Source organism: Lynx canadensis, chromosome A3 (assembly GCF_007474595.2).
Source record: "Lynx canadensis isolate LIC74 chromosome A3, mLynCan4.pri.v2, whole genome shotgun sequence".
NCBI lineage: Eukaryota > Metazoa > Chordata > Mammalia > Carnivora > Felidae > Lynx > Lynx canadensis.
In genome coordinates this window covers 99,356,211-99,372,339 of record NC_044305.1, presented here as the reverse complement: position 1 = coordinate 99,372,339, position 16,129 = coordinate 99,356,211, and the positions used below count along the sequence as shown (strand labels likewise).

Here is a 16,129-nt window from a genome sequence, read left to right as displayed (position 1 = left end):
TGAGCCCCGCATGAGGCTCTGCGCTGACAAGCACAGAGCCTGCTTGGGATTCTCTCCCCTCTCTCTCTGCCCCTCCCCCACTCACTCTCTCTCTCTCTCTCAAAATAAATAAACAACAACAACAACAAATGAAAATCTTTGTGCTTCAAAACATACCATCAAAAAAGTGAAATGACAACCCATGAAATGGGAGATTTCTGCAAATCATCCACCTGATAAGGAACTTGTATAAAGAGTATATAAGGAACTATTAAAACTCAATAATAAAAAGACATATTACCCAATTAAAAAAATGGACAAAGGATCTGAATAGACATTTCTCCAAAGTAGATATACAAATGGCCAGTAAGCACAAGAAAAGATGGTTACTATTATTAGCCATCAGAGAAATGCAAATCAAAACCATATGAGATACCACCTCACACCCACTATGATGGCTAGAAACAGAAAAGCTCCGTGCTGAGTGTGGAGCCTGCCTGAGATTCTCTCTTCCTCCCTCATGCGTGCGTCTCTCTCGCTCTCAAAACAAAAAAACCCCAAGTGCCGACTAGGTAAGAAATTATAGCATAAAACATTTATAGCCTTTCTTATGGATTAACAAGGGCTTCTAATCAACTGCAGAAACAGAAACTGTGCTTTCTGGCAGCCAGAGCAAGAATACTTGTGTACTGCTAGCACGAACAGTTCATTTATTTTACTGAGGCGCTCCTTCCATCTCATACCGTGTCAGTTTTCTAGATAGATATCTGAATAGCTTTTATGAACAGTTGAGCTATGATTTTGAGAATTCTTTAGAATACAAAAGTAAGAGTCATGTTATTTTTAATGTATGCTGTTGGGAATAGTTTTAGAACATCTTGCCTTTAAACTTCTTCACGCACATGCACACAAAATTCTAAATGACAACCCATTAGAATGAGAAATAAATACGTACCAAAATCTACCCTTGTTAATATGCACTGCATTGGGTGGTCAGTTGTATGCCTTGTGGTTGTTGCACCACTTTCATAACAAGATGCACAAAGATCGTAATCGTAGCAAATTAAACACTTATATCTGCGACCTCGAAAATTTCCTTTTAAACATGCATCACAGCTGACACCTATTAAAAAAAAAAGAAATATCATTAATTAGCAGCTGTAATAGGCCCCACTCCATCTCATTTTTATAACATTTTTTAAGTACAGATTTAACCCCAAATTTCCTTTCCCAAATGACCAGAAACAACATAGATGATACGGGAATAGCTGACACTGTGGTGGATTTGTTACTCTGATTTACATTCCTCATGAAAATAACTTAAAATATTTGATAAAAATGTAAAATCAACTTTTAAAATGCCTTGATAAGCTAGCAGGCGGATAAAAACCAAGTGAAAGAGGAACTGGTAACTAGAATCACTAAAGGGGGCAAGCATTCATTTACCAAAGCAGGTAAAAATCTGAGCTTGGATTTTCACAGCGTTGCAGGACAAAGCACAGGAAGTGAATACCAAAGTCTGCCAAAGGTGGAGTGTCTAACAAGCAATTCCTTGTAAGGCTGAGACCCTAATATACTCTCAGTGCATGGGCAAGCCAGAAATCCTCCCTAGGGGATTACAAAACTTGCCCTAGTGAAATTCCCTCACCCGCTTGGCACAAAACAACAACAAAAAGCCCTGAAAAATCATAACCACAAACCAGCCCAGCCCTGTAATGAGTGAAGAGTCCAAATTTAAACTAACAAATGGTTCCAAATGGTTCTCAGGTGAAGAGTTTAGTTTAAAGTGGTCTGGGGTGCCTGGCTGGCTCATTTGGTGGAGCGTGCAGCTCTTGATCTCAGGGCTGTGAGTTTGAGCCCCATGATGGGTGTTGAAATCACTTAAAAACAAAATATAAACAAACAAACAAACAAACAAAGAAACAAAGTGGTCCTAAGGGAGCAAACACTACCACCAAGCCTCTGGCAGAAATAAACTTCCACAGTATGAATCCATACACAAAATACACACACACACACACACACACACACACACACACACACAGCACCATGAGAAAGAAGTAGCAGAAACAGCCGAATCAGACTGGGAAAGAGTTTATATCAGAATTGGATATGAGGTAATAATAGTTAATAGGTTAAAGTAAATAAAAGAGAAGTTTGAAAAGAAGAGGCAACCAACAGATTTGAAAATGAAGCAAACAACATCTAAATATAAAAAAATTAATTAGAATTTAAAACTTGATGGGCAGGCATAATAGTAGGAAAAGCCTCTTATTCACAAGTAATATGCTTGGTTATGCAAAAACCCAATACAGCTAAATTATTATAGTTATTTTAAGCAAGGTTGATAAATATAAAAACTAATTTAATAAAGTATCGGTTGTATTTCATAACTCCAAAAAAGAAAAATTTATTATTAAAAACATGTCATTTAAGATTGTACTCACATGAGGTACTTAGGATTCGTAAAATTCAGAGAAAAAGTAGGTAAGTGGTTACCAGGAACTGGGTAGGGTTGTTAAATGGGTACAGAATTTCAGTTTGGGATGGTGGAAAAATTCTGGAGTTGGTTGTGCAACAATGTGAATATACTTAAAGCCAATGAGTTGTACGTACAAAAAATGGTTAAAATGATAGATTTTATGTTTTACCACAATAAAAAAATATGACATTTGTAACAGCATTAAAAAAAATGCCTATGAATTGGGATGCATGGGTGGCTCAGTCGGTTAAGTGTCTGACTTTGGCTCAGGTCATGATCTCCTAGATCTCACTGACAGTGCAGAGCCTGCTTGGGATTCTCATTCTCTCTCTCTCTCTCTCTCTCTCTCCTTCTTTCTCTGTCCCTTCCCCACGGGTGCTTTCTCTCTCTCTCAAAATAAATATAAAAAACTTTAACCAAAGATGGCCCTTTATAAAGCTAATCAGTAAAAATATATTCAGGGATGCCTGGCTGGCTCAGTTGGTGGAGCATGTGACTCTAGATCTCATGGTTGTGGGTTCAAACCCTACACTGGGTGCAGAGATTACTTTAAAAAAAAATCTTGGGGCACCTGGGTGACTCAGTCAGTAAGTGTCTGACTCTTGATTTTGGCTCAGGTCACGGTCTTATGAGATCAAGCCTACATTGGGATCTGCATTGGGCACTGACTGCTTAAGATTCTCTTTCCCTCTGAGGCGCCTGGGTGGCTCGGTCAGTTAAGCATCCGACTTCAGCTCAGGTCATGATCTCACGGTCCGTGAGTTCGAGCCCCACGTCGGGCTCTGTGCTGACAGCTCAGAGCCTGGAGCCTGTTTCAGATTCTGTGTCTCCCTCTCTTTGACCCTCCCCTGTTCATGCTCTGTCTCTCTGTCTCAAAAATAAATAAACGTTAAAAAAAAAATTAAAAAAAAAAAAAAGATTCTCTTTCCCTCTCCCTCTGCCCTTCCCTTGTGCATGCATACATGTGCACACTCTCTCAAAAAAAAAAAAAAAATCTTAAAAAAAAAAAGTATATGTATATTCAAAGACATTAAAGGACTTAAAAAAAAATAATAATATCAAGTTCACGGAAGAGAAGGTTCAATGAAATGAAATGTCAATTCTCCCCAAATTGAGTCATGGATTCAGTGCAATTCTACTCAAAATCACAAAAGAAGTTTTTGTGGAACATGATAAGCTGACTCAAATTTTTATGCAAGTTACAAAGGGCCACAAATAACCAAGGTATTCCTGAAGAAAAATAAGATGGAGGGATCTGCTTAACATATCAAGAGCTATTATAAAGCTAAATTAAGACAGGATGGTATCAGCACAGACACAGATCATTTGACCAATGAGAAGAGAATTGAAAGCCCAAAACAGATACACCCATGTTGAAATCTGTTTTATGACAACAAAGTCCCTAGAGATCAGTGGGGAAAGGAGGGAGTAGTAGAACAGGTGATCATCCATATGTGGGGAAAATAAAATCAGATCTCTTCCACAGATCCCATACACAAACACCAATTCTGGATGGCTTAAAGAGAAATGTTGAAGGAAACTAAAAAATATATATATATTTTATAATATATTTATAATATACTTTATAATATATATAATTATAATATTTATACTATTTATAATATGTTTTATAAAATATTTAAAATATATTATAATAAAATATATTGCATATTTATTTATATAATGAAATATATTTTATAAAATATTTATAATTATATTTATAAAATTTATATTTTATAAAATATCTAAAATATATAAATATATATTTATATACATATAAATATATATTTTTTTAATTTAAAAAATCCCTCAAAGGCCATATAGGGAAATAATTATATGAGCTCAGAGTAGGAAATAATTTCTTAAAACACATACATATGGTCGAAACCAAAAAGAGAGACATTAAACCACATTAAAATTAAGACTTTTTCTTTACCTTCTAATGCCCTAGAGTGATGGAAAGCAAGAAGGCCCTGAAACTGGTGATACGTGCAACATACATGACAGACAACAGTTTGGTATTCAGAATACATCAAGAATGCAGGCATATCAGTAAGAAGACATCCAATAGAAAAATGGGCAAAATGGGGTGCCTGGGTGGCTCCGTTGTTTGAGTGTCCAACTTTGGCTCAGGTCATGATCTCATGGTTTATGAGTTTGAGTCCTGCATTGGGCTCTGTGCTGACAGCTCAGAGCCTGGAGCCTGCTTCAGATTCTGTACCTCCCTCCCAACCCCACTCTCTCTCTCTCAAAATAATAATAATAATATTAAAAGAAAAAAGAAAAAAAAGAGAAAAATGGGCAAAGACTTCAATGGGCACTATAAAGAACAAACACAAATGACCGATAAATATATGAAAAGATGCTCAATCTCATCAGTCATCAAAGAAGTACAAATAAAATTTTCAGGAGCTATCATTTTACACCTACCAGTCTGGCAAAAACCTAGAAATCTGATGATTTTGAGTGCTAGTGAAGATACAACAGAAACACTTCTACTTTGCTAGTGGGAGCATACATCATCACAACAACTTGGAAAATTTTGTTCACATTCTAGTCAAGTTAAATATGCGCAATTCCAATGACTCTGAGGTTTCACTCTTACGTATATTCCCTGGGGAATCTTTTGTCCATGTGTACCAGAAGAATGGAGAAGAATGTTCACAGCAGTTTTTGCAACATGGTAAGGGAGGGGGGATGTTAACAACCCAAAGGCCCATCAACAGTCTATTACAGAATGAATTAGAAAATGCATCATAGCCATAGGTAAAGACTTCAAGAATCTCAGATGTATCAAAAAAAGTCTCAAAGAACACATATATATTTTTTAAGTTATTTATTTATTTATTTTTAGAGAGAGACACAGAGAGCGAGCGAGGAAGGGGCAGAGACGGAGGCAGAGAGAGAATCCCTGGCAGGTTCCAGTCAGTATGAAGCCCAATGCAGGGCTTGAACTCACGAACCTTGAGATCATGAAAGAGTCAGAAGCTTAACCGACTGAGCCACCCAGGCGCCCTGCAAAGAACATATATAGTTTAAAGTTCAAAAACACTATCTAGTTTAGGAAATCAAACATGTAGTGAAACTATAAAAGGAAAATAGGGAATGACAAAATTTTGGTCAGTGGTTTCCTCTGGGGGGAGTGGAGTACTCAGCGATCTTGAAAGGTAATACTTTCACATCTAGCAGAGGGGATCTGTAGTACCACTCTTTTCCTTTACATTTATTTGAAAAACGTCCTCAACTATCCCTCAATTTTTCTTCAAGTCTCCTCCCCCTTCAATAAAAAACAAACAAACAAACAAAAAACAAAGCTTATAACAACCCTTGGGCTGTCAGTTCAAGATGGAAAACTAGCATAGTTTTGGCAGATTACAGATTCTCAATAAATGTTTACTGAATAAGTTTTTATTTTAAAAAGAACATGGATTCTTGTTATTAACCATGGGCTCTTAGGCAAACCACTTATTGTACTCTACTACATTTCTTCATCTATTAAGTTTGCTGTGAGAATCATATGAGAAGAAAAATTTGAAGGTCTTAAATTTTATTTTATTAAACATTTTCTTTTTTTTTTTAGTGAGCTCCACTGACAGCAGTGAGCTCGATGTGGGGCTCAAACTCATGAACCATGAGATCATTACCTGAGCCAAAGTTGGACACTTGACTGGCTGAGCCACCCAGGTGCCCTTGAAGGTCTTAAATTTTAAAACAAATACTTATTTATTTTTAAGTAATCTCTACACACGAGCGGTCTTGAACTCATGACCTTGAGATCAAGAATCACACACATTCCTCTGACTGAGCCAGCCAGGTGTGCCTGAAGGTCTTACATTATTTTATTCAAATGTGGTAGGACTAGGTTATCACATTTTCTGGTATACAATTTGATATCAGTAATAGTATAAACAACCTTTTATATTTTTATTAAAAAAATTTTTTTTAAATGTTTATTTTATTTTTTGAGACAGAGAGAGACACAGCATGAGCAGGGAAGGGGCAGAGAGAGAGGGAGACACAGAATGTAAAGCAGGCTCCAGGCTCTGAGCTGTCAGCACAGAGCCCAACACGGGGCTCGAACTCACGAACTGTGAGATCGTGACCTGAGCCAAAGTCGGACGCTTAACCGACTGAGCCACCCAGACGCCTCTATTTTTTATTTTTTGAGAGAGAGAAAGAGTACATGTGCACACACACACTTACACAAATAGGGCAGGGGCAGCGGGCGGACAGAGAATCTTAAGCAGGCTCCACGCTCAGTGCAGAGCCTGTCAAGGGATTCCATCTCATGACCTGAGCCAAAATCAAGAGTCAGAAACTTAACTGACTGAGCCACCCAGGCACCTCTATATACAACCTCTTAAATCAGTCCTCAAAATATCCTTCACGATTGTTAAGATTTCCAGAGATGTACTGAGATCTCAACAAGTTACACTGAAAGCCAAATGATGGCATCAAGCCAGTAGTTTTCCAGCAAATTCAATAAATATCGAGTGCCTACTATGTTCTAGGTGGTGGGGAGACAGCAATAAACAACACAGACAGAGCTCCGCCCCTATGAAGCTGCTAACACTTTGGTGGGTGAAGACAGGTATAAAAACACATGAAGCTGTAAAGCAAGTTAGAAGAAAGTGCTATGGAGGAAAATAAAGCAGAAAACCGAAAAATTGTGTGGGCAAGAAAACTTCATAGAAAAGATGGTATTTGAGCAAAAGGATGGAATACTTCAAAATTTGCTCATTCAAAACAGCTGCCAGGCATGATAACGCTTTAAACATAAAACATAAACATAAAACATAAAAATCTTGAAAAGCAGTAAATAATTGCTTAGATTCACAAATGGAAGTTTAATCTAACTGGATACAATAACTTTGCCAAACAAATGTACCATGAACTGTGCTAAAAAGATGCCAGAAAGGTAAACCCAGCTTTGAACACTAACTTTCTGGTGTGTCCCATCTGACGTTACTGTGTAGGCCTGACCTTCCTTCCCACAGTGGGGATGCTGGCTGACCAACATAACATGAACAAACCTTACGGCAACCCTGGATGGTGATGCTACCAAACTCTGCATCCATCACGTTCAGTAGGAAGGTCTGCTGGTGCTTATCCCTTGCCTGTTTTACTCTTCTGATATAATTCAAGGCTATCTAAATCTAAATGCCCATGGATTTTGAGGTGCCTGCGGCGCTCAGTGAGTTAAGCAGCCAACTCTTGATTTCGGCTCAGGTCATGGTCTCATGGTTCATGAGCTTAAGTCCCACATCGGGCTCTGTGCTGACAGTGCGGAGCCTGCTTAGATTCTCTCTCCTCGTCTCTCTCTCTGCCCCTCCCTGCCTCTCTCTCTCTCTCTTTCTCTCTCTGAGTAAATAAACTTTAAAAAATTAAGAATGGGGCACCTGGGTGGCTCAGTAGGTTGAGCGTCCGACTTCAGCTCAGCTCATGATCTCACAGCTTGTAAGTTCAAGCCCTGCAGCAGGCTCTGTGCTGACAGCTTGGAGCCTGGAGCCTGCTTCAGATTCTGTGTCTCCTTCTCTCTCTGCCCCTAACCCATTCCCATTCTGTCTCCATCTCTCTCAAAAATAAATAAACATTAAAAAAAATTTTTTTTAATAATAAACTAAAAAAATTAAAAAAAAAAATGCCCATAGCTCTCCTAAGAGATAAGGGTATGAGGTGGTGGGAGGCTTCACCTACAACCAAGCTGGAGTTTAGTAACTGTCAGATCTTTAGGAAACAGCAGTGTTGGGATGCCTGGCTGTCTCAGTCAGTAGAGCATGCAACCTTTGATCTCAGGGTTGTGAGCTCGAGCCCCATGTTGGGTGTAAAGACTACGTAAAAAAATTAAATCCTAAGAAATAGGGCTGTTGTTATTGTTTTTAAAATAATATTAACTATTTTTCAGGGAGTCGCTTCTTTTTCTTTTTTTTTTTTTTAATTTTTTTTTTACATTTATTTATTTTTGAGACAGAGAGAGACAGAGCATGAACAGGGGAGGGGCAGACAGAGGGGGTGGGGGGGACACAGAATAGGAAGCAGGCTCCAGGCTCTGAGCTATCAGCCCAGAGCCTGACGCGGGGCTCGAACTCACGGACCGCGAGATCGTGACCTGAGCTGAAGTCGGACACTTAACTGACTGAGCCACCCAGGCGCCCCATGGAGTCGTTTCTAAAATGTATGTTTCCTAACTTCAAGTCGATAGACACAACTTTTATGATTCAAAGTTATTATTTCAAACACAAATATACAGTTCAGCCATACCATCAAACATTATGATAGGTAAGTTCTTAGCAGGGTCTCTTAAAACATAAGAGTTGCTTTATAAATTATCTATGGTGTCAAATATGCTATGGAGGATTTCTGTGATTAGAGGACTATGAATAAAAAATCAAGGAGGTGAAAATGTTTTATATCAGTTTTCCACACAGCCTGCCCTTCTCATTGTAATAGCTCTGCCATTTAACACTTCTAATTTAATTCTTCGAATCTGTCAACATAAGCTTAAATCAATACCTAATTAAGTGAGTATCTTAAGTTTGTAGAAGATTCCATACCACCTTCTACTTGCAAGTAGCTCTAAATCTGCAAACAAAAGCACAGAAGCATACACAGGCTCTGCAGCAGTTTCCTGATAGCGACCAAGTCTCCCTTTCCCCCCGCCCCCCACTCCCACCCTGAGTTACCAAATCTCATTTAGCTTTGACAAAGAGCCCAGATTTCCCACTTAGAGTCCCTTCTGAGTATACCTGTCTGAATTCATTTTAATAACACAGACTAACAAAATTTGCTCCCTTAGTGTCAACTACACACAATCTACGGCTCCTACTAGAGGAAAAAAAGTTAGCTCTTTGCTGCACAGCCTCCTGGTTAGCAGTTGTGGTCGTACCTGGTACCAGGAGGCTCAGGAAAGTCTGGAACAGAACATACATGCGGCTCATGTCAAATTATCAATTCTTTAATAGAAGAATGGAGCTGCCTCTGATTAGATGTTAAGGATAAAGTTCCTGCAGAAAAGCATGATGTCACAACAGAAACAAGAGTTCAAATACTGTCAAATAAAATATTGCCTTGAGAGGCAAGGCTGGAAAACCATTGGGTGTTAGCACTGAGATCTACTGGATTAACTAAATATGTTTAGGTTTCGTTTGCCCTATATTAAATACAGCTTGCAAAAACTGAGTTAACCACATAATAAAATACGCAAACTCATCTTTGAATAATCTAGCTTTAGCCATATTGCAACATAAATTAGGATAAGCACTGGTCTGTAAAATGTAACTGCACAAACAGCATCATAAAGTTATGGTGGGATATTTGTGATCCCCCATCTAACCAAGCTCACTTACGAGGTAAAAATGCTAGGAAATATAGTTTGACATCAATTTTGATATTGGCACAAATGAAACTTAAATGAAGCGAATGGTGTATTTCTGACAACTCCTATCTGTAAGAGGTGTATCTGAGCACATTCATATCCTCAACATTTATCTATTTAAAAAAATTTTTTTTAACTTTTATTTATTTTGGAGAGAGAGCGAGAATGCAAGCGAGGGAGGGGCAGAGAGAGAGGGAGACAGACACAAGATCTGAATGAAGCAGGCTCCAGGCTATGAACTGTCAGCACAGAGCCTGATGTGGGGCTCCAACTCGTGAACCGTGAGATCATGATCTGAGTGGAAGTCAGACACTTAACTGACTGAGCCACCCAGGCGCCCCTACATTTATCTTTTTATTTAGCAGTTCTGTAAAATAAATATACAAAAGCTATGAATTAAAATCAGAGGAAAGAATGCCCTCTAGTGGGAACAGAAAATAAAGTTTTTTTTTTTTTTTTAAATTTTTTTTTTTTTTCAACGTTTATTTATTTTTGGGACAGAGAGAGACAGAGCATGAACGGGGGAGGGGCAGAGAGAGAGGGAGACACAGAATCAGAAACAGGCTCCAGGCTCTGAGCCATCAGCCCAGAGCCCGACGCGGGGCTCGAACTCCCGGACCGCGAGATCGTGACCTGGCTGAAGTCGGACGCTTAACCGACTGCGCCACCCAGGCGCCCCGAAAATAAAGTTTTAAAAAGCCACTAACATAATATGTAAAGTCTTTTCTCCTCTTAATTTCCTAAAATGAAACAAAGAGGCTGCTATATTTATTTATGATGGTTTATTTATTTGCTTTAAAGATTTTATTTTTAAGTAATTTCTACACCCAATGTGGGGCTCGAATTTCTTTACAATGCTGAGATCAAGAGTCACATGCTCTACCAACTGAGCCAGACAGGTGCCCCTATTTACAGATCTTTAAAATTTTTTTTTAAATGTTTTTATTTATTTTTGAAGGAGAGAGGGAGACAGAGCATGAGTGGGGGAGGAGCAGAGAGAGAGGGAGACACAGAATCAGAAGCAGGCTGCAGGCTCTGAGCTGTCAGCACAGAGCCCGACACAGGGCTCAAACCCATGAACTGTGAGATCGTGACCTGAGCCACAGTCGGACACTTAACCGACTGAGCCACCCAGGCGCCTCCCTATTTACAGATCTTTAAAAAGGAAAAACCCAAAGGGTGATATAGCTTTTTCTTTTTTCAATAAATTTTTAGGTAGGGAAGAGCTGATGGGAAGGGAAGGTCAATAAAGGACAGTGATCTGTCAAGGAATACAGTGACAAGGAACACAAAAGGAAAGAACCCTCCTGGAATTTGAAGGCCTGGGATTATATAACACAGTATTTGTCAATGACAATTTATTTTGACTTCTAGTGCCAGGTAATTTGGGGAGAAGACCCTCTTTTTACTTTAGCAAAATATCTAAGTATTATCTCTCTAGGGCCTCTGCATTTCTTTTCTTCTTCTTTTTTTTAATGTTTATTTATTTTGAAAGAGAGAGAGAGAGAGAGAGAGAGAGAGAGAGAGCGCGCGCATGCACACAAGTGCAAGCAGGGGAGGGGCAGAGAAAGAGGGAAAGAGAGAATCCCAAGCAGGTTCCACACTGTCAGCGCAGAACCTGACACAGGGCTTGGACTCACAAACTGTGAGATCATGACCTGAGCCCAAATCAAGAGTCAGATGCACAACCAACTGAGCCACTCAGGCACTTCAGGGCCCTTGCATTTCCAGTAAGTGTGACTTAGAAAAAACAAAAAACAAAAAAACCCAGTATATTATATTGCAAATGCTATACAATACAATTAATGTTGAGAATGGCACAGAGAACTATGTCATTAAAACAACTTTATAATGATAAGGACAATTTCCAAGAAAAGGTTCTTTGAATTAAGTGGTTGAAAAATCATGCAACCCTTTGAAGAGGATCTCAGATGAACATGGAAGCAATTAATGAACCACTTATTGTAACTCAGTGAAAAGCAGAAGTAGCCAGAATTAAAGAAGATGGTCAAAGGATATTTCCAGAAGCAAAACTGCAGGAGGAAGGAATTTAAGACAAATTTTAAAATGCTTCACACAATCTGGGAGCTTAGATCAGGAGTGAAAAGCTTTCCTTCTGTCTATTAAAGAATCACAGAGGAAATTCAATCATGCTTGCAAAGGTGAAGTAACTCCAGGAGTTTCCCACACACCACCACCAACCACCACCACCAAAACTCTATACATGTTTATTTTAAAAAATCTCTACGATGGTGAAGGGAGAAAGTCAAGAGAAGAGAAAACTGAGTAGAGAAACTCATACAAACACATACCATTCAAGAAAAGACCTATAAAGAGAGTCCAAGGGCAGAGAAAGAGAAATGAGTAAGAGGTACACAGTTCGGGGGAGGGGAGGGGCAAGATTCAGAAGGAAGAGAACAGAGTGACCGAGAGAGGAACACTGAAGTATGGAAAACACGGAGGAGTTTGCAGCATGCTTGCTCTTCACACTTAGTAGACTCGCTTGAAACTGATACATTTACCTGGCAATTTAAAACAACCCTTTATTACCGAGACTCAGCTTTTTTACTTTATTGTTTTCAGGTAGAATTCTACAAGTTCTGTCCTATGTGACAATAAGGGGCATCCATGTATCCTTTCATTATTTACTGAGTATCTAATATGTGCCAGATACAGCAAGGAACAAAAATCTTTGCTACATAGAGCTATACTCTAGTGGTGTCGGTAGCAACTTCTATCATTATTATGAGCCAGAAAGCTTACCTATATTACTTTATTAATCCTCACAACAAAGTGATGAGGTATTTGCAAAGTGTGATAAATCTTCTTCTGTGGCTAAGGAGGATTCAAAGCCGGTTCAAATTTGCCCCAAAAAGCGGACAGAAAGGCAGGGGCTGGACGTTATATTACTGAGTTCCTTACTCATTTTGTCAAAGAGGGAAGTTAAATTCTCTACAATTCTCTAAAAGTTTTCAGTGCAGAGGAAGTTGGCCTCTTTGGGAACAAATGAGTGGTTTGCTTGGTTTTAAAGAACTAGTCTACGCTCTTAGTTCACAGAAACACATCCCTGGCCTGCAAATGGAAACCCATCTTAGTAACAATGGACTTGCTCATTGATGAGCAGCCTTTCAGAAACTCTTATCTGGAAACAGAGAAGATTCTATATTACTCAATCTATTATTATCTTCAGCCATGATTAGAGCTGTTTTCTGACTCACACATAAGATGAAGGAAGAGGAGGTACAGAAGGATTTCAGTGAATATCTGATGAATGAATGGAAAGAGAAGGGGACATTTTTCCTAGAGTAACGAGATAAGAGCTCATTTAAAAGAGAAGAGAAAAGGGATTAATGTGTGTCTATCATAGACTTCTTGACGTAAGAATGACTGAATGATGAAAATTGAGGGGGAAGAGAAAGGAACAGAACAATAGGGATTGGTTTCCCATAGGAGAAAAGAAAACGAATTAGGTAAAAATGCTGTGCCAAATACTTCTAGGCACCAGCTACCAGTCAGCCACATCAGCCCCGGAAAGCTTGGTTGGCAGCTGTAACAAACAGCAGGGTCGGTGGTGGGAGAAACAGGTTACTGTCAGCCATGGTTTTATGTGTAAACCCAGGATTCTCATAGGTGTGTATAATTCGGTTTCTGCACAGAAACTACTCCTCTGTTTGAAAATCCTTCCCAGGCAGGTCTATGGTACAGGGCAGAGTGCTCCAGCCCTCCCAAAACAAGGGTCCTTAGCGAAGGTGATCATTTTTATGAAAATATCTAGTGCTTGCATTTTCCAGAGTTTTGGAAAAGTGAATACTAGTAAAAAAGACACTACATCTCAAACCTGGAGGGGCTACAGAAATTAAAACACTTAGATGGGCATAACACAACATAGGAGAATCTCCCTCGGCTCATCTCTACCCAGCAATGTTCCTTCAACAACCAATCAGTGTTTAACTGACCGTGATGCCCCAGGCACCTGCTGAAAATGGTGTGGTCACTGACCTGTTGTTCTTTTACAGATGAATAAACTGAGGACACAGGCATTAAGTACCTTGTTCCAAAAGCACACTGTCATTAAGTGGCAAGCCAATGATTACCATGCAGGGTCATCCACTGAGGCATGCCTTCTGACAACAATAAATCCGTTTTTGCTTGTTTGTTTCAGAAGTGGATGTCTTCGGTACTTTTTATTTGCTGTGGCACAGGGATACATTTAGTGTCGTGTTTACTATTTCTAAGAGACTCTAATTTTGTCAATCATATAACTTCTCTAAAGTGAAACCCTGAGGTTGAGGAATTACTTCTGAGACAGGTACCTATAGATATTTATTTACAGAGGTTGATAATCAATCAAACACAGTTCTACCTAAAGTCACTATTTTACAAGTTCTTATTCTAGACTAGTATTTTGTTTTTTAAGACTAATTAAAAAAATACTTATTTTTGAGAGAGAGAGAGAAAGCGTGTGAGCAGGGAAGAGGCAGACAGGGAGCGGGTGGGGGATGGGGGCACAGGATTCAAATTAGGCTCTGTGCTGATGCAGAGAGCCCAATGCAGTTAGAATTCAAGAACTGTGAGATCATGACCTGAGCAGAAGTCAGACGCTTAACTGAATGAGTCACCCAGGAGCCCCTCGAGAGTAGTATTTTCCTAATTTTTGAAAACCTATGCCCTATCTTGGTAAATGGTTTAAAAACATTACCATCTCCTTTATTTAAAATCTCAGTAAGGTGGAAACATGTCTGGCCTCACTCCTTCAATTCACCGCAGAACAATAATCAAGATTGACTCTCAAATATATAATTTATTTTTCATTTTTGGTCTTTTCAGACATATAAGGAAATCTGGCATACACACATCTTCAAACTTGGTAATTAACAGCCTATGACACAATACAATCATACAATGAAACACTACAACACTGAGCTCCACAAACCAATTCCCATCAGTCCTCACAGAAAAACAAACTGTGAAAGGATACATGCTTACTATTTTGAACCACTTATGTAAATTTAAAAATACACAACAGGGGCGCAGGGGTGGCTCAGTCATTAAGCATCTGACTTCTGCTTATGTTATAATCTCACGATTCATGAGTTTGAGTCCCGGATTGGGGGTGAGCATGTGCCATGCTTCGGGTTAAAAAAAAAACAAAAACATGAGCCCCGCTTTGGGTGAGCCTCGCTTCTCTCTCTCTGCCCCTCGCTCACTTGCTCCCTCTCCCTCTTTCAATAAATAAATAGATCAGTAAATAAATAAGATACACAACACAATATTCTATGACCGTTTATGGACACATACATATGTGGAATGCATACTGAAAGGCAGACAGAAAGAATACATACCAACTGCAAAAAGGAATGCCTCTGGGAGGTAGAGAGAGAAGGACGGACATGGAATGGAATCAAGGAAGGATATAAAGTGGAATTCACCTGTATCTGCAAAGCCTTAATTCTGTGTTTAAAATTTTCTCTTTAAAAGATAAACAAACAAACCAACATAGATAAATTTCCCATGCCATCTCAACTTATAAAGTGATATGGAAGAGGACTTTTAGTGACATAATGTCTGGTTTTGTGCAGAAGTATAAATGGGAAAAATAGCTGACCTAGTGAAATTATGAACTTTTTTTTTTTTTTTTTTTTTTGGCCCTAGAGATGGGGTCTATGTCCCATACTGGTTAATTCCTGCTAGAGTATAAATTAGTCACTGAGTTTCAAGCTAAAGCATTCAAGAATGACCTTTCCCAAGCACAGTATGTGATCTGGGCATGCTGAACAACTCAAAGGCAGTGTGAAGATCGTACTAGTGGACACTGACCACAGAGCAGAGGAGTGGTTTAGAATGCCTTCCCGATGCCTTGGCCAATAAGCACAAATAGCAGTAGGGGACTTACTGCCTGGAAAGACGGATTGTATGTGTGTAAGAAAAGAGTGTCATTCCAAACAACTAAAGGGTTAAACGTACTTTAATGGTATTAACCTCCCAAGTGCACCCCCCCTCCCAACTTGTGCATCCCGAACTTCCTGGCCTACATTTAAATATTTTGAAACTAATTTTCTGCAACTGTTTGAGGAAAGGAGAAGAAAACTGGAAATCCTTAATGTACCATACGGCAGACAGGAAGGAAGCAGAAAACATATGATTTAATGATACCTATTTAATGATATTCGAGCTAGAAATGTCTGTGCATGCACTTGTGATAAATTCCCAGTCAAGCAAGGCACATGACAGCTCTTTCTATTGTGGAAAAGATTTGGCCTGGATCGATATTAGGAGCTAATTTTGCATTGACT

The 16,129-nt window shown here is 39.1% G+C and overlaps 1 protein-coding gene across 1 annotated transcript in view; it reads right to left on the bottom strand.

The window, feature by feature from the left end:
- Positions 1-16,129, bottom strand: part of KCMF1 (potassium channel modulatory factor 1) — a 79,090-nt gene that overhangs the window by 29,811 nt on the left and 33,150 nt on the right. The window contains exon 2 of the mRNA XM_030310986.1: positions 935-1,102. Within this exon, the coding sequence (XP_030166846.1) occupies positions 935-1,102 (168 nt within the window). The remainder of the gene's footprint in view (positions 1-934; positions 1,103-16,129) is intronic.